The sequence below is a fragment of the Peromyscus leucopus genome, chromosome 14 (assembly GCF_004664715.2).
Source record: "Peromyscus leucopus breed LL Stock chromosome 14, UCI_PerLeu_2.1, whole genome shotgun sequence".
Lineage (NCBI taxonomy): Eukaryota > Metazoa > Chordata > Mammalia > Rodentia > Cricetidae > Peromyscus > Peromyscus leucopus.
Genome location: NC_051075.1, coordinates 83,367,106 through 83,391,444, shown reverse-complemented (window position 1 = coordinate 83,391,444; position 24,339 = coordinate 83,367,106). Strand labels below are relative to the sequence as shown.

The 24,339-nt window shown below is 48.7% G+C and overlaps 1 protein-coding gene and 1 non-coding gene across 2 annotated transcripts in view; both read right to left on the bottom strand.

The window, feature by feature from the left end:
• Ptprn2 (protein tyrosine phosphatase receptor type N2) overlaps positions 1–24,339 on the bottom strand; it is a 719,135-nt gene that overhangs the window by 638,429 nt on the left and 56,367 nt on the right. Inside the window, exon 2 of the mRNA XM_028880925.2 lies at positions 13,525–13,575. Coding sequence (XP_028736758.1) covers positions 13,525–13,575 — 51 coding nt within the window. The remainder of the gene's footprint in view (positions 1–13,524; positions 13,576–24,339) is intronic.
• On the bottom strand, positions 9,501–9,603 carry LOC114701044. Its single transcript, XR_003735773.1, has one exon. It is a non-coding gene; the product is annotated as a U6 spliceosomal RNA (small nuclear RNA).

Below are 24,339 nucleotides of genomic sequence, written 5' to 3'. Positions count from 1 at the left end.
GGATGAAAGTGTTTATTTGTCTTACAGGTTGTCGTCCATCATTGAGGGAAGCCACGGCAGGATTTGAAACAGAAACCATGGAGGAGTACAGCTTACTAGCTCACTCTCTCTGCTTGCTCAGGTACCTACACCATCAGCCCACTTGCCAAGGAAAGGACGGCACCGCTCACAGGAGGCTGGGCCTTCCTATATCAATTAGCAATCATGCCCCAAAGACATGCCCACATGTCTGAGATTTTCTCTTCCCATCTAGGTCTATAGCCATGTCCAGCTGACAAAAACCAACTACATACCTTTCCCAACAATGTCCCTGCCTTCTTCGGGGTGTGGGATGTAAATAGCTATGCAATATGAATAGCATTACAAATAGCAACAGCAATGTGACAATCCAAGCTGATGCACAAGCCATGTGATGGTGTTCCTGGGAACTGAGCCTAGAGAACTCCAAAAGAGTCTGAAACAGTGTTGGTAAGACAATCAGCTGAAAGGGTTTGAGAATCAGACACTAAACAATGCCACACTGTACAGACTCCAGGTGCTCAGAGTTCTGTCCATAATACCCCAACTGAGGGAACACCACAAATCCCCTAAGACCTGGGCAGCAAGCAGAGCTTAACTTCCTGGATGAGCCTCCCAGAGTCCAGTTTAGAACAATGAAATTCACCATGTCTCTAGCACGTGTCATTTTGTCACAGGCCACCAGACAGTGAGGTCACTGTGGCTCAAGAGTGCCGAGCCTGAAAGCAGAATCCTCCACTCACAATCCACCACCAACTGCCAGCCCAGAATGTATAAGGAAATGACCTGCGGTTTCACAAAGATTCACGGCACAGGAGTTTCCAGGGGGTGGGGTGAGTGCGTGTCGTGTGAAGGGTGCTGCCGTCAATAGCCTGGGCAGCCTGGCAGGCCCTGGAGTGCGCCCCTGATTCTGTAAGGCAATCTGCCTCACTCTGGTGACGCTGCCAACCACCCAGGAGAATCATAAAACATGACGCTCTGCAGCATGGCTTCCTCAACATGGAGCTATAAATACAGCCGAGGAAGAGCGGGGGTGGGGGGTGGAGGTGGGGGGTGAACTTGGCCGCATTCCTCCACAATCCCCTCCCCCCCCCCCCCCGCGCCACACCCCACACCCCAGCAAACTCCTGACAAAACATCTCCAGAGCGGGGAGGAACACACAGTTGCCAGAGCCAAGTGGCCCAGGCCATGCTCCCTGTCAGAGCTTGTGGGGTAGGGCATGTATGTTTTAAAATGAGCCGAATCTACCATGATTCACATCTAGTCATTAATTCAAAGGCTCAGAATTAAAGAGCTTTTCCCGTTAATATGCCAAATTAGACTTTGCTTCACATGGTTTAATTCAGTAATTAATTTCCATCCCTTTTTGGGTTTGATTAATTGGAATTTGGGAGTGGAACAGTCTAATGCACACAATAGTACTACTATAATCTTGTTCTCACACCTGGGCTCATCAGGCTTCTGCTGGGGAGGGGTAAAGAGCCATGGCAACTAGTGATTGCACCCCAGATCTGTAACTGCACACACCAGGAAGTGGTGCCTGACATCACCTACTATCACAAGCACATAAGACAGTCTGCTGGGGCACATAGGACATTTTCCCTTTGAGCGAGAGCACAGACATACATTTGCATAATTTGTTTTTAAGTTGTCCACAATAAACCTGAGGGAGAACATACTGATGATTAACACTTCCCTTTTTACAAAGTCAGCCCTTACCACCCTCCCCTGTCAGTGACAGAATACCAAGAAGCCACCTTACAACAAAACGCCAGGTTCACCACAAAGGCAACAAACAAGCAGAAATCTTTGAAATCCCAATAACCTATCTCTTTTACACAAAGGCTGCTCCATGTGCTTGGGGACAGGCCTGATGCTCTGCCACTGCCAAAGAGCCTTCCTGGGGACAGAAAACAAGCAGTCCTGGCCAGGTTGCTCTGCTCACCTCAGCCAATTCCAGCTGCCAATCCCCTCAGAAAGAAGCGGCTGGCGACATTCTGCCTGTTTGTGCTCGTGAGGGAGGGGCTGTGGCTGATGGGAGCCAGGTGGGCAGAAAGGCTCCAAGAAGACAGTAGCACCTGGGCAGGACATCATCGGGAAGGGGTAGGGTCACCTGTTCCTGCCTCAGGTGGTCAGATACCAGCCCACCGAGGAACATGTACAGGTGTATTTACAGACCCATCCCTGACTTCGCTAAGAGACCAGCCACCTCCGCTGTGAGGTAGACAGGCGGCTCAGGCCCCAGTGCCTCCTCACCACCTGCTCTCTGCAGACAAGGGTGGCTGGTAAGGGTGGAAAGTCTGCCCCTGGAGGCTGTCCTGCTATTCACTGGTGGCCCGCAAGTGATCAGTGTGTCTAGACTGCCCTCAATCCTCCTCCTCCTCATCTGAGAACAAACAGCAGGGTAGGAAGCAGAAAGGACAAGCTCTGTGTGATGCCTACAGGGCAAGGTAGAGACCAAAGTTATGGCTACAGTGAATGTCAAAGTGTGATCTACCCGGGTGGAAAGGCACTGGCCAGCTCCCTCCCAAGACTGACCGGAGGACAGGGAGTCCCATCCTCAGGATTCACCTTTGTGGGGGTGAGGGCGTGATTCACACAGCACTCCTCTTACAGTGTCTGAGACCGGGTGAACTAGCCTCCACAGAGCCCGGGGAGTACCCGACGCGGTGCTTTCAACATAAGCAACTGTTTTACTGACCACCACAACTGAATTTGTGGTTGCACTTCTGTGACAGTACACAGCTTACTAAACTTAGAACCACAGTGGAAACATACCCCTGGACGTACCTGTGAGGCTTTCCAGAGAGTTTACCTGAGGAAGGAGGACTCGCTCTGAGTGTGGGCGGGACTGGGCCATGGGCTGGAGTCCCAGACTGAGTGGAAAAGGAGAAGGTGAGCCAAGCATCCTGTTCACCTCTCTCTGCTTCCTGACTGCAGATGCAACGTGTCCGGTCACCTCACATTCCTGTGGTCACTGCCAGGGCCCCTCTGACCGTCACCTTCTCCACCGCAGGTGTGGTGTATTAGCAAACGGCAAGCCCAAGTGAACTCCTCTCCTTTAAGTTACTTTGGCCAGATACTGTGTTGCAAACTCAAGTACTTTGTTACAAACTCAACTCTTTTTTTTTTTTTTTTTTTTTTTTTTGATTTTTCGAGACAGGGTTTCTCTGCAAACTCAACTCTTAAATGCATGTTAACATAAACAGAATGTCACTCAGCCGCTGTTTATCTTCACAAGCATCTTGGGCTCTGATGCTCTCCTGACTTGCCGCATGCTACGCCAAGGTCCTAAGGCTACACACGCTGCCAAGTTCAGGAAATACCTGAAGTGCTATGAGATACACTAGACCCAGAGACATCTCCCAGTCAAGCCCCACTCCTCTCCCTCTGTAGGCACTGAAGCTGCAGTTTCCTGCTCCAGTAAGCACACTGCCCTGGTGTGTAAGGGATTTTGTAAGGTCAGGGATCCTGAGGAAGGAGAGCCAGGCCCCTGTATACAATGACACTATCTTTAAAGGGACAGCTGTGCTGGACAAGCAGCCAGAGCCACCCTGAGCATTCTGCAAGGGCAGCAGCTGTGGACTTGGAAATAGGGAGAAAGCGGAGGAGGACAGTGTGTATGAGGAGCTAGCTGTCCCTGCCTCACTCGTCTCTGTGTGTGGCCTGCTATGGTGCTGAGTGGAGGACCACAGGTCTGAGATGGGACAAGTCAGGTACAAACTTCATCTGGCGATTTCAAGACCCTGACTCAAAAATCTCAGCCTTCTCACCTTGGAGGTGTATGTGAGGACTTAGAATTGATGTAAGTAAAACACATGATCAAGCCAGTCCTCAGAGGTGGTAGATACCTCTGAGCACCCAGATAAAAGACACTGTCCATGTATCCTCGTGAGCAGATGGAGCAGGGTCACCTTGCTTATATTCTCTCTAGAGCTTTCTTGAGGTTGCAACAATGTAGCGCCTTCAGAGTGCCTGTTCCTTTTCGTGTTTGCATTTATCAACCACAACTGGGTCTGTTGTGATTTAATAGGTTACCCGTAATGCTGTGGCCAGAACTACTATGTTTTATGCACTAAAAAAAAAAATAGAATAATAAGAAAATTTCATTTGACAACCAAGAGGCTGTGAGGAGATTGAGTAGACAATCAAATCTCTTCTGTGTAATTAGGAGGTGCCTGGAGCCCAGGAGGTAGGAAACCTGTACAGCCTGAGGCTGTGACTACCCTCAGCTCCACCCTCTGTGCAGCTGAGTGAGCATCGAAGCTTTCCTAGGCTGATTCTGGAAACACTATCAAAGTGGCCCCATACCTGTCCTGGCATCATGGTGGAAGGCCATGGTGGCAACACTGTGGCATTATGAGATTACTAGCTGCTTATAAGATAACAGCTGGATGGGTTTCCAGATTCCAAGGACATGGGAGCCATTTCCTTGGCATAAACTGAGTTCACTACTTTCAGAGACTTGGATCACAAGACATGGATTGGACCTTCAGGGGAGCCCTTTGTCGGCCAAAGATTCCAAGTCTATGGCTTTGAAGACCACAAATGGTCTCACTCCTGAGCTTTTCTTGGGTAATTCTGAAACATGCTTTGGGGAATTGCATGCAATAGCTATGTTGACAAGGTTCAGGGCACACTGTCCCCAAATTCAGCACATTGGCATTTGAGCAAACAACAGAAGCATGCCATAGTAGAGCTAGAATTCCCAGATTTCTTCCAGATGAAGCTGCCATCAGACCCTCTTCCACTTGCTGGTTCTCGGTGCTCTTTGGGCACACAACACCTCACTGTAGGACCAACAACCTCACAGTGATTCCAGTCTAAGAGCACGGGCAGGAGCCCTGGCAGAAGAGAGGAGGGTTCCAAGTTCAAAGGGATGATACTTGTGCCTCTTGTTCTACTAGCAGGTGATCAACTTTTTCACTCGAAAAACCTGTTTCTCAACAGACTTACAGGAGCCAAGCTTGAAGCTGACTACCAAAAAGTGCAAAAGGCTTCTGCTCAATATCTATCAAAAGGATGGACCCAGGGACATGGACCTCTGCCAGGCCCAGAACAGGCAGAGATTTTACATCTACCATCCACCAAAAATCCTCACTTTCTCTGCTGAAAATCGACCAAGACTTTGATTAAAACAACAAAACACAAAAATCTGTCTTATAACAGGGTGACTTATAAAAATATAACAGAACCTCCATAGTGAGAACAGAGGCAACATCTTACATGTGCAGATGAGCTCCTAATTGACACAACATCTACCATTTGCTTTGCTGTGTGTGTGTCTATGTGTGTGTTGTATACATACACGTGAAGGTTCACTCACCCAGTGGGCACATGTAGAAGTCAGAAGATGACATTGGGATGTTTTCCTCACTTCTCCACCCTTTTTTTTTTTTGAGACAAGGTCTCTCAATGAATCTGAAGCTTGGTGTTTCACCTAGACTGACTGTCCAACAAGCCCCTGGAATACTTCTATCTCTTACTCCCACCCTGGAGTTACAGGAATGATCTACTGTGCCCAGCTGCTACCTGGGTTCTGGGGATCTAAACACAGGTCCTAATGCATGTATAAAAAGTGCTTTACCCTTGGAGCCACCTACCCAGTCCTGTTCTGTGTTTGTTTTTTAGTTAGTATGAACTGAGGTTCCTGGGGCGGTAGGAGCCAAAGCCATATTAGAGCTACTATGAGGCTAATAGACCAATAGAACATGTGGTTGTGGAGAGGTTGACATATTGCAGATCCAGAGCTGGATGACAACTTATCTCAGGCTATTCCCAGCCCCTTTAGAGCCACCTCTGTGTGACCTAACATCCTTGTAACCATTCGGTAAGTCTTCTGGGAACGTGCTAACAGAGCACTGGCCTCCACTAACCAAAGACTAAGTAGATGTCCAAAGACAGCATCCGAAGACTACACCGCTGACTTCCTTTGCTGTAACAAACCCACCTGGTAGTCTCATCAATATATCTGGAAAATATATTGATCTATAATTCTCTTCACTCCATTACTATAAAAATGTCATAAAACAGGGCTGTAGAGATGGCTCAGTAGTTCAGAGCACTGGTTGTTTCTCCAGGGGACCTGGGTTCAATTCCCAGCACCCTCATGGCAGCTCACAACTGTCTGTAATTCCAGTTCCAGATAATCTGATGCCCTCTTCTGGCCTTCATGGCCTCCACAGACACCATGCATACATGTGCTGCACAGGCATCCATGTAGACAAAACACCCAGACACATAATGCCTCCATAACATCAGGCTGTAAACAAGCCTGTAGGGAATTTTCTTAATTAATGATTGATGGGAGAGGGCCCAGCCCATTGTGAATGGGGCCACCTCTGGATTGGTGGTCCTGGGTTCTATAAGAAAGCAGGTTGAGCAAGCCATAAGGATAAAGCAGCACTCTTTCGTGGCTTCCACATCAGCTCCTGTCTCCAGGTTCCTGCCCTGACTTCCTCTGCTGTGAAGGTCTAAGCAAGATAACCCTTTCCTCTCCATGTTGCTTTTGGTCATGATTTTTCATCACAGCATAGTAACCCTTACTAGGGCAGGCCCCCAAGGAACTGGATACAGGATGAGAGCCTGAAGCTCTACCTTTGTTCTGTGTTGGTTCTTTGGCTGAAGACAAAGAAATAAGCCATTGCCCTTGACCTTTTCTGTTCATGACAGGAAGGCTATTGATTTAAAAAAAAAAAAAAACAGAAAAATGGAGAGGGTTTCCATCAGGTGTCCTCAGAAACCTGGTCCAAAGGGCAGCCAGGAAGTGCTATAACTGGGCACTGCAGAGCCACACTCTGTAGCCAGAGCCTCAGTCCTGGACCAAGCACCAACTAACCAGGAAGACCCTTTGACATTCAGCGAGGGCTGAGAACTGGACGTGAGTCCAACGACTCACACTGACCTCCAAGGGCCTCACACCAATCTGGACTACCCACCCTTGCTCATGTGGCAGGAATTACACCCTTGGAAAGTACACATGAAGAAAGTCACCTTATCCACACAGGTACTTCTCCAGAATAGCGAGCCTCTCCCCAGCTTCTGCCTCCCTCCCAGACCACTGCCTTACCCAGCCCAGTGTTCCCCGTGGGGCATTCAGTAAGCCTGTTTTCTCTCTCTCTGTGCTAGTCTGAAGGGGGAATTGGTTCCTTTTCTTATTAACGTGACCAGATACCTGATCAAAGCAGCTTACAGCAAAGGGCTGGTTTGTATTCATTTATTTAGATTTATTTATTTCATTTTATGTGTTTGAGTGTTTTGCTCACATGCATGTTCGTGTCTGGTGCCCAGAGAAGTCAGAAGGCACTGGATCCCCTGGACCTGGAGTTTTACAGGTGGTTGTGAGCCACAATGTGAGTGCTAGGAATCAAACCCGCATCCTCTGCGAGAACAGCACTTCTCCAGCCCTGGACAAGGGGGTTTATTTCAGCATATTGTTCGGGGGACACAGTCCATCCCGGTGGGGAAAGCTTGCTGGCAGGAGCTTGGTCACAGTCAGGAAGCTGAGAAAGATGAACACTGGTGCTCAGCTGCTTTCTCCTTTTCTTCAATCCAAGACTCCAGCCCATGAAACGGTGCCACACACACAGGGTGAGACTTCCCCCTCAGTGAAACATTTACAGAACTATCTTCACTGACATGAACAGTTGTTTCTGGGGATTCTACATCCTTTTATGTTCACAAGGAATATTCACTATCACAACTTGTCTTCTCAAACTGTTTGTTGGGGTAAGGGTGACCCTCCCCTGCTGGAGCTACCAAACCCCAGACTCCCACTCCAAAAGTCTGAAGAACTCACTGCACTCTGTCACATTCACCACACCTTCCTTGACCCTCCACCCTCCCCCACTGGCTTCTAAGCTCTCTCCCTCTCTTTCTCCTTCCCAGAAGGCCGTTGTCTATGGCCTTTGTCTCACGGTATTCTACAAAGTGAAAGGTGAGAGAAACAAAGTCCTTCTCTCCCCAGTCTGACTGTGCTGTGAAGAGATCTTCCTTAATCAATCATGTTTGCTGATTTCCTTTAAAAACAAGGGAACCAAGACAGCAGGTTACAGACCCTGCATCTTGGGAACAGTAGTTCAGAACCCTTTGTCCTCCCACGAAACACAGCACACCCTGTCCCTTGGTTCACGTCTGAAGGCTCCTGGGCCAGGTGAAACTAATATTAAATAAACTTGTTTACTTTTCCCTAGCATGCTGGTTTTAGTGAATGAGTCTCAAGGATGGGGGATGTCAACAAAAAATCCTGGAAAGAAGTTGTGTATGCCAAGACAGGCTGATGAGGGCTGCAGTGGTGTGGAGAGGCTGTAACCTGCAGGCCTAGAGGCTGATTCCCCTGACATATGCTGAACAGCCAATCCTTGCTCACATCTGCACCTTAATACCCTGTGACTAATATACAAATCTGTGGAATCTATTAATTTAACAGACCACTTAGTTTCTACCAATCAAAAGCTAAGAATGTCATCAGATAGCATCTGAAGCCTGTAGCAAAGCCCCCCCCCATCTTGCTGAAGTTGTCTTGTTGACATGCCCACCAATGTATTTTAAACTGGCCTTAATTTATGACTTTCTTTGCTCTGTAAAATATGAAACTGCTTTCACACTGGAATATAAAATTTGGGGTAACCTAAATCTGTGTTCCTGGGCCATGATCATTCAAATTAGGTTCCAGAATAAACTACCTCTTATTCCAAAGTGAGCGCTGTGTTTTTTCATTAACAAGGACAAAATAAATAATTTCTTCTACCCAGGTACACAAACATTTCTGTTACCAGGGAAATGCTGTGTCTCTTTGAGGGTTCTTAGTCTCATTAATAAAAGAATTTCAAAATGGACTCAAAAGGAAGCTCAAGAACAATTTTATTAGCGTTTAAGAGAGAACACAGTGCAGTTGAGGTAGAAATCCTGCCAGCAGCCAGTAGGAGAGCTGGGGAAAAGATCATGCCCTTTTAAGTTAGCCCTGGAATAGAAATAGCTTATTCAAAAAGGGGAAAAAAGCACTTAAAGATTAGAAGTGGGCTAGTGAGCCCCCAAAGAACACAGCCATGAAGTACATTCTCTTTTATAGCCTCCTCCTCTCTCATCCTGTTTGGATTCCTAGGGCTTTGTTGGGTGCATGCTCTGTTTGTCAGATGATGCCAGGGTCCAGAAGGGCTTCCAGTCTTTCCCTGCTCACCAGCTTCTTGCTCTGGCGCAGGCACGTTAATCCTGATGTAGCTTTTCTAGTTCTACTCTCCTTTCACACTCCTGAGATGACTCACTCAGCCTGTCTTCTCTCCCTCAGTGAATAACTTCAGCAGAGGGCCCTCCCTGCTTGCTGAGAGCAGAGTACAATGGAGTCAAAGCCAGGCATGGGCCTTGTGCAGTGTGACCTTTCGGGGGGAATTTTCCGAAGCCTTCCACTCCTGGCAACCCAGCACTTCCAGCACCTGCGTGGCACAGAGTCACTAGGAGGCAGCGGCTGTTTTCTGTTCTTTTTTTAAATATGGAATGCTTCATGAATTTACATGTTAGCACAGGAGCCATGCTAATCTCCTCTGTACCATTCCGACTTTCACATGTGTGCTTGCCCACGTGAGCACAGGGCTGTTGTCTTTACGTGCCCTGACTATGGAGAGGGAAGTGCCCATTGGTCAGGTACTGCACCTATAAATGAAATCACATCTTATTAACTGTTTTCGTTTTATTTTAAACACTCTGATATTAGGTAGTTCAAAGACAGCAGGCTCAAAGGTCATTGGAAGGGCCCCATCTATGTACCTGCTAATACACAAACTTTATCACAATTGCCCTTCCTTAGAATTTGAAATACTGTATCAATAAAGACATGTTTGTAAGAAAACACTGAAAAGCAGAACGATATAAGGAAAGTCAAGTGACCACCCAGACAAGGAGCCATGGCTTGGCAATGCCTTTGAGCCCTTCCCCTCCCCTCTGCACGGCCTCACCGATCACATGGTTTCCTCTCACTGTGCTGCGCTCCCTTTCTAATGCCTGCCTAATATTTGGGTCATGGATAAAGCAAAGTGCATGGTTAATACTGACTGCCAACTTAGCCAGGTCTAGAATCACCTAAAGAGCAGGCCTCTGGGCATGTCTGTAACGGAGTTTCTAGATTAGGTTAACTGAGGTGGAAGTTATCCTAACATCGGGCAGCTCCATACCATGGGACAGTGCCAGCCACCTCATGCCCCTGCTGCCACACCTCCCTCACACCTCCCATAATGGACTGTACTTTAAATTATAAGCCACACACAATACGCCGTTCCTCATCCGAGCTGCGACTCATAGAGTGTTTGGGTAAAGCAACAAGAAAAGCAGCTAACACCGTAATTATGAAAGCATTCCCTGGGGCTGGAGAGATGGCGAAGCCGTTAAAAGCACTGGCTGATCTTCCACAGGACCTATGTTTGGTTCCCAGCACCCACATGGTGGCTCACAACTATCTCCAGTCCCAGGGGGTCTGATGCCCTCTTCTGGCCTCTGTGAGCACTATATGTATGCACTGTATAGACATACGTGCAAGTAAAGCACCCACACACATATAAACAATAAACTTTTTTGAATGCATTCTTATTTCAATAAGAATGAAACATCCACTGTGTCTAAATTAACACAGTTATCACTGCAAAGGATTATCTGTGATGGAAGCTTCCTTTAATACTTGGTGTCGTGGATGACTTTTTAGAATGTGTATCTCATGAGTCAGATTACAGGTCAGAATTTGTGGAGCCCAGGGACACCTCCATGAGCCACTGACACAGTGATGTAACATAAGCATTTTTTTCAATCTTTGCAAATTTGCTTTCATTCTTCCTCACTTGTGGATTCCTTTTTAGGACATGTTGTCTAGTTTCTGATGTACCATTCAGAGTTACTGGTTTTGGAAGAAAATCCACTTCCAAGTCTTTTGAAGCAGATTTTCCTCACATTCAAGAATCCCATGTGACTAGTCTAAACTCTACTTTCTTCATCCCACTCCAGGATGGCAAAATACTCAGAACACTTACAGCTTTTCCTCTAATGACCAAATACTGTTTCAGAGTGAACATTTCCCAATGCTTTTGATTGTGGGATATTGTGGTTTTGATAAAAAGTGTCACCTAAAACACCTGTGTGTTTAGGTTGGTCCCCAATCACTGAGAAATGGTTGGAGCCTGAGGACTCTGACCTAATCTATGGGTTGGTCAATGTATGAATTCATAATTTTATGGTATTACTGAGAGGTGGTAGAAATGAAAATGTGGGGCTTGGTAAGCGGAAGTGAGTCCCCGGGACAGCTTGTGAAGGGTACTCCTTGTCTCTGGCTCCCTTTCTGTCTCTCAGTTTCCCATCTGGGCAGCTTTACTGTTCTGTACCCTCTTGACCTTCCTATTCTTCCCTCCGTGTGTCAAAAGGAGTAGAGACCGCCGACCTTGGAGCAGGGACTCTTTATTGCCACTTAGCTACACCCCTAGCCCTTTGGCTTCCTTTGCTTTATATTTTTAATAACAGGTGTAAATTGACTATGTTTAGCTTTTGACATTCTTTATAAATTGCCTCATTCCAGCCAAGCACTTTAATTTTTTGGTTTTTGCCTATAGGCATCTAAAATGTACGAATTAGCTAATAAGATTATACATGTCTGCCTCCATCCCAAGAAAAGGAAAGGAGAATGAAAGAGGCCCCAGGTATGAATGCAGGCACCCTGGACTCCATGCCACACCCTGCCCCGTGGCCACCTGTCCATCTCCACTGAGCCTGGCCACACCTCTCTGCTCCACCAGCTGGCAGGCTGAATTATACAGTCACCATGACAACAGTAAATCCAGGCCAGCAGCAACAGGATGTTATGTTTCTTCTGACTCCTGTCAGCCACAGCAAACACCCAGGCTTGCAGCACTTGGGCAAGCCTGCCTTGCCGTCTCCTAGACCTAATTGCACTAGAAAAAGGTGTCAAATACTGTCTGTTCCCACACATCAAGACCTGAATATCTGTATTTACATTTAAATTGCTTTTCTTTCCCAAAGAATGGAAAGCCATTATCTTAATAATGTGCCTATCACGGAAGGTTAGGAAAGCAACTCGGAGTTAGGGAAGAAAATCAACCGAAGAATGATTGTGGTTCCCTTCCAGCCTGGCTTTCTGCTGAGGGAAGGGTGACAGCTGTGTCTGTCATTTTGCTGGTGCTGTGTCTCTGGTTACACACACGTGCACAAACACACACCTTGTCCTTTATCATCAGAGCTTGGTGGGTCCAGGCTGAAAAGATATTTTTAAGATAATATACTTAAGGCTTTCTCCCAAAAAAAGCAGCACAAAGTACAATCCAAGGAGTCTGGAGTCGCGCCAGCCAGGCTACACAGTTGGCAGGATCCACACCTGGCCTGGCATGGCCGTCACATCCTCTACAGAAATGTTCCCCCAGAAAGCAAACACAAAGCAAGGCTGGGACAGTTGGCATCCTGCTCTCCTTCCTCCCCGGGGCCAGTGCTGCCCTTCCCTGATGTCCCTTGCTGCGGCTCAGACACACACACACACACACACACACACACACACACACACACACACAGTTCTCCCCACCCTGAGATCCCTGATCTAGGCCACAGGACTGGTCCTCTGCACAGCCCACAAGCAGCTGGTTTAGTTTCGGGACAGACAAAGCTTGGCTCCTGCACTCAAGGAAGGGCTTGCCCTGGACCTGTCCCCAAGGCTGGTGCCTTCTCTGCAAATCAAGCAGCCCATGGGCACCTGTGGCTATGCGGGGCCACAGGAGAGTACCTGTGCCAGCTCAAAATCAGCAGCAGCAGGACACTTCTCCTCCCAACTAATACGCTAAAGGGAGAGACAGGCAGTGAGCTAAGAAGAAAGGTACATGGGCCTCGCCAGCCTGCCTCGGATTCCTGAGGGCCACTGCATACCCAGCCTCACTCTGAAACACATGACTGTGACCTTCCAGCATAATGTCCACCCCTTCTCCAGCTCCAACAGCAAACTTCCCAGAACCGGCCATGTACCAAAGAATACAGGAAGTAGTTTTCTTCATTTGAGAAGTCTGTGGCCACTTCCCCCTCTGGTGACAGCTATCGGCCAGCCCTTCCAGGAGCCGGCTACAGGAAGGACTTCCTGTGAGATCAGCCAGAAGACATGAACACAGAAAATGTACAGGCGCCAACCACGGGCTGGGTGTGCGTGGCAACCAGGGCTAGTGCTGAGGAACACCAGCACACTAGACTCACGCTCAGCCTCTCTTCTCTACACCAGAGTCCATCATCAACCACACTCCTGCCTCCCACTGCAGAGCTTCTGGAGAACAGCCCTAAACACAGGGGCTGGGATTGACAGCTCCCAGATGCACATCTGTGTGGAAGAACTCTCTCCAACCACAGCGTCCAAAGACAAACAGCTCTGCTGCCCTCTTCAGAACACACAGCGCCCTAGGCCTGGAGGCCCCCCTCCAGCTCCCCAGCAGAAGAAACAGATCCGGAGCTTCAGAGGCACCCCATGCAGAATCCACACTCACCGTTCACACAGGCCTCCGATGATCCACACAGGCCTTCCTCAAACAAGCAGCCTAGATAAGGAAGAGAAGAGGAGTCAGTGGCAGAGAAAACAGGGGTCCTTGAGTCTCTCAGACCCCACCCACCATGCAGGTCTGCTTCTTCATGATGGTGCTGGGTTATTCTGAAGCCATTATAACAGACCCCTGTATGATCCGGCTAAGCTCTTCTTCATCAGGAGGGTGCTCAGCCCGTCCTGTACCTTCAAGGCCACATCAGAGAGAGCCCACATCTTTGCCATGGTCATCTTTGCAGACACACCCCTCCACTAGCCTCACAACTGCCCAGCTACCCACCCAAGGAAGTCTCGGGGCTTGAGGCTTAGCTCACACTTAGCACATCAGATATGGGCCAGACCTCTAGGCCTAATCCACCTGTGCACACAGGGAGGGATGCTGGCATCTGGCCCTGTGGCTCTAGGGAGACTGATTGGTTGTGTGCTACAAGGCGGCCTCTGCAATGCCCGTGACCACCATGGACAATGACAGAAGAGGAAAGACAAGTAGGTGAAGGGAACAGAGGACATGAAAAGTGGCAGAAGAAGGATTCGTGAGGGACCCCACCTGGAGAGAACACACCAAGGTGGCTAGCCTCTCCCTGGAGCTGAAAGAGACCTTGATGGTCTCTCATGAAACAGGAAGGTGAGCCAATGGCAAATGTACTCACCCAGCAGGGAGCAGGCAGCTGGAAGCAACCTGTACAATGTGCCAAGCCACCCTGAACACAGACAGAGAAAGGCTGGGGTCATCTAGCCTGATGACCCCATCTAGGCAGGGTCAGGGGTGGGGCATGAGAGAGGCTATACTCAGATGGGCCCCCACTCCCTCAGGGATACAATGCTGTATTCCATCCTGTACCAGTGCAGTGTTAGGAGTCCACACAAGCTGAGTGTGCTCTGAACATACATGTCTTTCAACAACAAAGCCTACATGCCTTCATGACTGTTTCTCCAATGGTCAAACTCCTACAAGACCCACTCAAAACTCCCCCACGGCGTCCTCCACACAGACCAGGGAGTTCTGTCCAGACACCGGATAGGACCTGCCACAGTGCACAATGATTATAGACTAAAGAGTTCATCATCCTCTCAGGAGTGAGGTTTTGGGGTTCTTCTTTGTATCTTCTGCCCATTCTCCCATGGCTGCCCTTCTAAGTAAGTGAATGAGTGAGTACAAAGGCAACTGGGAAAAAATTATCAATCACAAAGTAACCGAACCCTTAACTTCTTCACATAAGAGTTGGAACAAACACTTGCAGCTGCAGCAGCCAGTGGCATTCAGCAAGCACGGGCGGCACAAGACACAAAGCCAGGCTCACTCAACACAAAGGAGACACAGATCTGCAATTGACTTGAGCCAATGGCCTCCTTTCATCCTCATGGCCACTCCGTTGACATGCCAGAGGAGAAAGCCAGGGCTGGCAGGGTCCTTTGCTTAGGTCACTTGTCTTGAGAGGATTCTGGGTCACACCTGGGTGAGCCAAGTCCATACAGTCACTTATTCAGCCCTATGCAGACTGCCCACCGGCTTGTGCACTTGAGACTAGCAAGCCTGAAGCTCAACCATAGCAGCCTCCACCCCAGAAGATCCCATTTCCTCGAAATAATGATATAATCTTAGGGAAGATGGCATTTTCATCTCTTAAGCACATTTTTAGCATATCTGTGTCAACCACTTTACCCCTGAAGCAACCCTGCCTCATTTATGTCTCCACCCCACCCACAGCCTCCTCTCAGCCAGGGCCATCCCTTCATCCATAAGCATTGAATTCAAGCAGTGTTTTAAGGCAGGGTGGCTGTGGCAGCAAGCCTTTTAAGGACACTGGGGAACAGCAGGTGAGAACTCAGAGCTGTAGGCCTAGGCATCATGCTGGCTCCCACAAATGCCATGACCTACGGTGGTCATGTGGCTTCTCAGATCTCAGCATTGTGAGCAGTAAGGTTAAGGCCAGGTTTGTCAGTTTCTGGGTTGCTTCCATCTGATCGCCGATCTTCCCCTCACTGACATCCAGCAGAAATGAACCGTGGGAGCTTCCAGCAGCCTGATGCCTCTCTCCTCCCAGGGTGCAGAGGTGCAAGGGCACCTTAAGCTGGAAGGGAGGCTGGGGTAGTTGTGTGCTCCACACCCTGGCTCCAGCAGTGGGCATACAGCTCTGTCCCAGGCTGTGGCCGTGAGTGTGCAACTCTGGTGAGCACCAGCACAGCCCTCATCAAGTGCCTACAGGACTAGACAAAGGCAGGGTTGCAGGCATGAGTGCAGACACAGAGCTCAGTGAAGGACTTGCTCGCAGAGTTCTGTGTTTGTCACATGAGATGGCAGATGCCAGAACTCTCTAGAAAAAGTAGAAGCTTCCTGAATCACACCCGACAATTAGAACTGATGGAACAAAATGTGCATCCCGTGTTCCTGTAAGCTCCAGCTATAGCGAGGCAGCCTGGCTCTAGCATCTGCCGAGCCAGAGTCATTGCTGGAGCCTGATGAGCGTGTGCCTCAGAAAGACCTGGGGGGAGGAAATGGAACAGCAAGAGTTCAAGTGAGGCATTCCCAGAGGTGCGGAGGCCGCTCACCTCACGCCACAAGTCACAGTGTGCTAATTACCTGCTGACTTATGGGCATTGTCATACGCTCTAAAATCAATGAAAATATATTTCCTCATGAATATCAGACACCTAATAACATTGACTGTCATGGTAAGGCGTCCAGAGGAAAGGAATGTCACAGCCGGGGCTGGTGCCCTGCCCTGGAGTCTGAGACTTGGCACCTCCAGTGTGCGGTGTGCTACACCCAGCCTTGTCCGGGCACACTGTGGCCAGAGGCAGCCCTCAGATGAACACAGCCCTCCAGCCAGCAGCTCACAAAGGATCTACACCTAAGGCCAATGTCAGCCTGAGGCAAGCAGCTGAGCCACAGAGACACCCACGTGAGCCATCTTCACAATGTGGCCCTGCATTTGGAACACAGTTCCTGGGGCTAGGGACACAGCTCGATGGTGGAGCTTGTTTGTTTGTTTGTTTGTTTGTTTTATTTCTTTCTTTTTTCCAAGCATCAGTCCCTGGATCCTATCTCCAGCACTGAAAAGAAAACAAAACAAAAAACAAAACAAAAAACACCTGTAATTCCTTAGTATTAACACGTTATCTACTCTTTCATGAAAACATGTGACATTTCCAAAATTCTCAAATGGCTCCTTCAGCTGACCACCCCAGAGCAGGGCGTGGAGCTCAGAGAATTCTTCCTACTTGACCACTGGACTCCCACACTTCAGCTTGCACTGAATACATGTGCACATATACATACACACAGTCACAAATACACATGTACACACTCATACGGATACAGGTATGTAGGTATACATGTGTACACATGGGTGCATGGGTGCACAACCACATGTACATTCATATATGTGTGTACATATTCACACTTAAATGAGTAATGCATGCATGCATGGAGATTCACACATGGACATTCATATAAACATATATGTGTTCACACTTACACATGTGCACATACATACATATCTGCTCATGCATACATGGAGATACACTTGTGTCTACACACACACATGTGTGCAGGAACTCACACATATATATGCACACGTTTTACTCACATGCATTCCTATGTGAATATACATGTGCACACAAACATGCACACACATACATGCGCATGCCTGCATGTGGGCATACAAGTACACTAACCCATGTGTATAATCATGCATGTACACACACTTATATGTACATATGTGCACATATGCATGCTGATCCTTTTAGCTTTAATTCTAATTACCTTTGTTTCCTCAGAATACAAAACCATCCTTAGCCATCATCTCTCTGGTACCTTTTTGTTGTTGTTTTCAAAGCAAAACTGACCTATTTCTTCTGGACCAGTGTAGCTCTCCCATCCTAACTTCTAAGAGATACTCACAAGAGGGTTGTACCCTTCTGTGGTAAGACAGCAAATAAAAGGTCAAAACCTCCCTGGTTGACAGGACGCCTGGCCCTGACCACCTGAGCAGCCCCACCCAGGGGGTCCTCACCCCTGTCCACCTGAGCAGCCCCACCCAGGTGGTCCTCACCCCTGTCCACCTGTGCAGCCCCACCCAGGTGGTCCTCACCCCTGTCCACCTGAGCAGCCCCACCCAGGTGGTCCTCACCCCTGTCCACCTGAGCAGCCCCACCCAGGTGGTCCTCACCCCTGCCTGTCCACCTGAGCAGCCCCACCCAGGTGGTCCTCACCCCTGTCCACCTGAGCAGCCTCACCCAGGTGGTCCTCACCCCTGTCCACCTGAGCAGCACTCACCTGCCCAGCTCCTCCCCAATTCTAGGCCTCAGGACCATGGCAGAGAGAAAGGACCACAGACTCAGGGACCTTCCCTCTTGTGGGGAGGGGCTGAATTAACTGCCTTCCTGCTCAGTACTTTGAAAAAAGCGCTGAGATTTGTGCAAACCCACAATCCCATAAGGATGTGACAGGTATTCTTTCACCTAAGAGTATTAAAAAATATATTGATGTGCATAGAGCCTTCATCCAGTACCTGACGGAAGCAGATGCAGAGATCCACAACCAAGCACCAGTCAGAAAGAGGGAAGTGGGAGTCTATGAGCAAGGGGTGGGGGTGGGGGGTCAAGATCATGATGGGGAAATCTACAGAGACAACCAAACCAAACTAGTGAGAACTCATGAACTCTAGACCAACACCTGTGGAGCCTGCATGGGACCAGACTAGGTCCTCTGCATACAGGAGACAGTTATCTAGCTTGGTCTGTTTGAGGGACCCCTGGCAGTGGGATCAGGATCTATCCCTGGTGCATGAGCTGGCTTTCTGAACCCCATTACCTAAGGTTGGATGCTTTGCTCAGCCTTGGTGCAGGAGAAAGGGGTTTGGTCCTGCCTAACTGAATGTACCAGGCTCTGCTGACTCCCCATGGGAGACCTTACCCTTTTGGAAGAGGGGATGGGGGCATAGTGTGGGGGAGGCTGGGGGAGCAGGAGGAGGGATGAGGGGGATCTGTGGTTGGTATGTAAAATGAACAAAAAAGTTTTGGTTTGGTTTGGTTTGGTTTGGCTTTGGTTTTTCGAGACAGGGTTTCTCTGTGTAGCTTTGCGCCTTTCCTGGAACTCACTCTGTAGCCCAGGCTGGCCTCGAACTCACAGAGATCCACCTGGCTCTGCCTCCCGAGTGCTGGGATTAAATGTGTGGGCCACCACCGCCCAACAAAAAAAGTTTTTTTAATAAAAAATATATCAATGTAAAACTGAATTCTCTGAGCAAGATAATAAAATATTTTCCCGCTCAGGCATGTCATGTGAGCAGAATGGAAGGTTCTGGGTCTCCTACAGAGCAGCTGGGGATTCTTAGAATCCAAGAGTGCTCTTACCAAATTTACATAACTGGGAGCTGATAATTCTTTGAAATCATTTAGTATTGTAGCCAAATAAAACTTAACAAACCCCATCTGGTGTGTGGATCACATAGCATGAGTTAATAATGAGCGTATTACTGTTTTCCCAGTGGTAACTGTGCACACATAACAAAGTACTCTCACGCATCCATTTCCTATCAGTGTTTCCTCTTCTGAGTCCTCCATGGCAGTCCCTCCTCCCTCTCTGCAGCTTGGTCCTCTTTGAGGAGCAGCATGGGCCACAGAGACTGTGGAGGTTCCAGAGTCCATCCGCAGACAGGCACGAGGTGAGGTTAACCTGCCTCTCAGCCACTTAACTGAGCCTATTCTCAATGCAGCCAGTGTGAAACACTGCCCAAAGCCGATTCTGGAGAAACACAAAAAAAGGACAGGAAGTTCACCCAGGAGATAGAGCTTTGACTCAAGGGACCCACAATAGGTGCCCATCTCTAGTTTGGGGTTTGGTTTGTCTGATCTTCTGGTGTTTGCTGTCAATCTGGAGTATGTTTTGTTTATTCTCATTAGCCTGGACTACTCCACCTTTTCTGAAGACACTTTCCTGGCTCTCAGGCATCTAAACAGAAGCCATCTAGAGCTATGATAGTATGCACCTCACATAGAAAGGTCTGAACTGAGCAGTGAACTATTCAGAGAGGCGGCCCACTGTGAACAGGCCTGTGTCATGGAAGCCTGCATTCCAAGCTATTCCATACTTCATAGTTAGGTCCTGAGCTTTGGGGCTCCTCTCCCACAACGGCATGTCACTGTTGTGTGGACACCTCTGTGATGAACCTGGCAATCCCCGGTCTCCCTGAGTGTCCAGGGTCAGTCCACAAACCCTTTTGCTGCTCTGCTGGCTTCCTGTACAAATGGACATCCTCAGCTTGGGCCCCTTCTGTATTCTTATTCTCTCCTAAACCCTGTCAATTCTTCCCAAGTTCTCCAGAACCAAGCACACCTGCCTGCTCACAAATAGGTCTCAGTGCTGTGTGTTCTGGGCAGAGAACTGCTCCTGGGTTCTTGTGCTCTGGTGGTCAGAGATTCAGGACACAGAGTGAATGGGTGAGCTAACACCTGAGGAAGTCACTTATCAGGTAGCAAAGAGGCTCCATGACAGGCAGCCAAAGCCCCTGGTTTTGCACTGTGATGGTTCTGTAACCTTGGCCACAGTCTTTCATTCTCTCCAACACCCCTTTGCTGTTCATGGAAAGGGCAGGTCTGGTTAAAGTCCATCAGAAACTTAGTGGCCCTCCCATCAGCCAGGTCCCAGCACCTCCCCGAGGGCAGCACAGCTCACAAGGGTACACAGAGGCATGTCTTCTTCCTGTCCGGGACCCCAGAGCAGGAACCATGGCTGGAGGACCATGTTCAGTCATGCCTCTTCCATTTCAACCATGAGTTTTCCATTTGAGGGGACAGCCCCTCCAAATTCCAGAAGCTAGGAATTGATATGGCTTCAGACTGACGCAGTCTAGCAAGAGAGGGAGGGAGGGAGCCTCTGTGAAAGCAGGTGAAGGCCATAGATAAGGTTCTTATTCCTGATGGCCTCCACAGGATCATATGTTTGACCCTTTGGTCTCCAGTTTGTGGAACTGTTTGGGAAGGATTAGGAGGCGTGGCCTTGTTGGAGAAGCTGTGTCACTGGGGGTGGGCTTTGAGGGCTCAAAAACCTCCAGCCATCCCAATGTCTGTCTGTCTCTCTCTCTCTCTCTCTCTCTCTCTCTCTCTCTCTCTCTCTCTCTCTCTCTCTCTCTCTCTCCTCCCTCCCTCCCTCCTATTTATGAATCAAGTTATGCCTCTCAGGGGCTCCTGACACCATGCTTTTGATCCATGGACCCTGAAACTTAAGCCCAGTTAAACACATTCTACATTATCTAGGTCATGGTGTTTTATCAAAGAAATAGAAAAGTAACTAAGACACACAGGGGCACACCAGACATTATGAGTTAAACATTCACAGAAGCCTGTGAAATCCATCCAATAAGAGCCTGCATTTGACGGCATGAACCAACATGAAGACATCTGTGTGCCCTGACTCACTCAGCAGCATGGCATCTGTTAGTGAATGCTATTTCCTGGGGCTTAGTTCTGAGACTCCAGGACTTCAGCCAGGGACCCATTGGGGACATTATAGCTCAGTTGATAGAGTGCTTGTCTGGTGAATTCCTGGGTTCAGTTCCCAGTACCACATAAAAGTGGGCAGGGTAGTGGTACATGCCTGTAATCCAAGAACTGGGAGTTGGCAGCAGGAGGATCATAAACTCCTGGTCACCTTTGGCTGTCTGGTGAGTTTGAGGCCTAACTGGATTACATGAAACCCAATGAAGAAAAGAAGAAGAGGTAGAAGAAAAGAAGGAGGAGGAGGGAGACAAGGAGGAGGAGGAGGGGGAGGAGAGTATCTCCCCTGGTAGCATCATTGATAATGCTGTATCTGTCCTTGGTCTGTTAGGAAATTCTAGGCTCCTCCCTCTGCACAGGTGAGGGATGGAAGCACTATCATTCCTGGGTCGCATATGACAATATAGCCTTTCATGAGGAACACACACAGACTTACAATCTGACAGACAGAATGCAGGTAAAACAATACAAGCTTCTTTCCCTCCATGCCCCATACCTCTTAGAAGCCCTACCAGCCCCTGCTGCGGTGACTCTGGTGGTCTTCAGTGATCTCTGCACTCAGAGACTACGCTGTGCATTACAACACCACTGTCACCCTTCACAGCAAGTCAGCTTGTGGGACGATTCTGTATCACTCTGAAAGCTTTAAAATAAAATAACAATAACAGTAGCTATGCTCAAGCTCTGGAACCCCCTACCAACACCTGCAGAAGACCCTTCACCACAGACAGAGCCAGGAGCAGTTCTTGATGCCCGCCAAGGCCACCCCTTTCCTTCCTAGTAGAAAAGCCAAGGTTTCCAGGGATGAAACTAAGAAACCTCTATTCTAGGAGCTGCAAAACATAGAAAAAGAGTAAAGATTTGAAGATCATTCTTTTTAAGTCACCTCACTTTAACATGCTGAGGCAGGGAGTGACCTGGGCCCCCATGCCAGCCCTTCATCTGCTGTGAGCACCCACACCCTCTGGCACCTTCTTGAAAAAAAGGAGTCCAGTCCTGGTGCCCATGGGAGCTAAGAGCAGTGGTCCAGCCGAGCCTCAAGCAGGGGCTGCTGCCTAGATGTAACTACTCCTTATCTCAGCATTATTGGGATAAGAGGCTCAGCCTGCTAGAACCACAGTGCCCTCAGAATCCTCACACCCACACGTCCTTCAGAGATGTTCCTATCAAAACAAGGATGCATTAAGTCAGGTCAGGACCTCCAGGCAGGGGCGGAGATGGATACATGTCTACATTACAAGGCCCCTGGCAAGGTGAGATTTAAAGCCCAGTGTCCCCTGCCACAGTGAGCTCAGATATTTTCAGGCTTGTGAGTCAGAACACCAGCTCTTTCCACCCAAGACTCAGACAAAATCTGTGCCTGTAGGTTCAAGAGAGGAGGAAGACACTCCTAGCACCAGCCTGGTGGGTCCTTGGCCTGGTCGCTCCTTGGCCATACTTGGACATCACTACTGAAATGGCCGAAATGAGAGGCCTGTGGGGACGGGGCTTACTCCCTATCACACTTCTCCACACAAGGGTCAGGCAGCCACTGGGATGGCCTTACCCACCCCTGCACACAGGAGGAAGCTCCATTACCACGGCCCAGAACAGACAGCGGGTGACATTTGCGTCCACAAGGCTCCCCGTCCTCCCACACCCTGCATCTCCCACTTTGTGTTAGCTAAAGGGCCCTGGTGAGCAGCTGCAACCTGACCTTGCACAGTCAAGGGAAGTGCCCCGACCCTGCCTGCCACCAAGCACAGCAAGCATGTGTTCAAGTCATGCCATGGTAGAGTTCAAGGGATGGGCCTACCATTCCCTGCCCAAAATCTTCCTGCCCCTGAGACTACGTTTTGTGCCAGGTCAGCATGAGGCTGGCCTCCAAACGGCTAGAACCATCTGAAGGACAGTAAGTGATAACTTTCATTCTGAGCAGTATAAAGTCATTCTTGAGGCTCACACTGGACTACAAAAGGAGAGCATTGGCCATTTGAGGAGAAGCCACGAGGCAGGCCCAGCAGAGCCAACACCCTGAAGGGCCATGTCCTGAAAGAGTCATCTCTGACTTTGCTGTCACATAGCCAGCTCAGGAGGGTGAGGCCCCAGCAAGGACCCAAATGGGCATGTATGCACAGCCTGGAGGCCTGGGCTTCCGAAGCATAGGACACTTGTACCATTCTCCTCAAAAGTGGCTGAATCCCAACTGAGGATGCTGACTGGGCTCAGAGGACTCAAATCAGGGTACCTAAAGTAGTCTGGCTATTATGAAAAATCCAGTTACTTCCTCAAGACAGAAGGCAAGCTGCCCGCAAAATACAGCTTTGAATTCTCAGGCTAACTAATAGGATCATCATGTGCTAGAGGCAGCCAAGAGCTAGACACCAACATCACCAGCAAACCCTGTGGTTTTGCTTTAAGGAATGAGAAACCAAACCTTTTATTTTGAGTAACTCCCTTGGTTTCAGGTTCCTAATTGCACAGGCTTAACATGGTTCAAGAAAAATAAATTTAACTGAACTCAGAATATCTACCAGAACTTTTTTCCTTTTAAAACACAAGACATACTTTAGGAAAGTGGGCTCTGGCACTGTATGCTTCAGGATGTGACACCCAGACCTTCCTAAATCTATTCTGAGTAGTTTTTTTTTTTTTTTTATTTTGTCTTAAGTTTCTTTTTTATTTATTCTTTGTGTCATCTTTCACATCATGCATCTTCATCCAATTCATTTCCCCATTCCTTCATATCCTCCCTCTGCTCTTGCAACCTCCCCCACCTCAATAAATAAGTAAATAAAATTTAAGAGAAATAAAAAGAAAGAAAAATCAATCTTGTCATGGAAGCTGTAGTCTGACAGTGAGTCACACAGTAAACTCTGTTTATCCACACATCTTTACTTGCAAGTGTTCATTGCAAAGTCATTGATCTGGTTCAAGGCCTCTGGTTTCTGCTGCACTGTCTATGCTGGGCCCTCACTGGGACTCCTCTTGGATATCCTGCTGTTGCTCTGTATCATGGAAATCCTGAAGCTTTGGGTCTGCAGGACGGGTCCCTTCACATGCTCCAGCAGATCACAGATGGGGTGGATTTGGGGGTGGATCAAATCATAATCTTGGTTCTGGGCCTGGGTAGTGTGGCATGGTTGGTCAGCCTGCCAGCTCCCTTGTCCTCACCACCAGGGTGAGCTCTCCTGCACTGCCCTGGCTGATTCACCCTTTGCAGCCCATGAGCAAGGGGCGGGGCCAGTTCTCCTGCTTTTGTGTCCTCAGGGTCGGTTCTCCC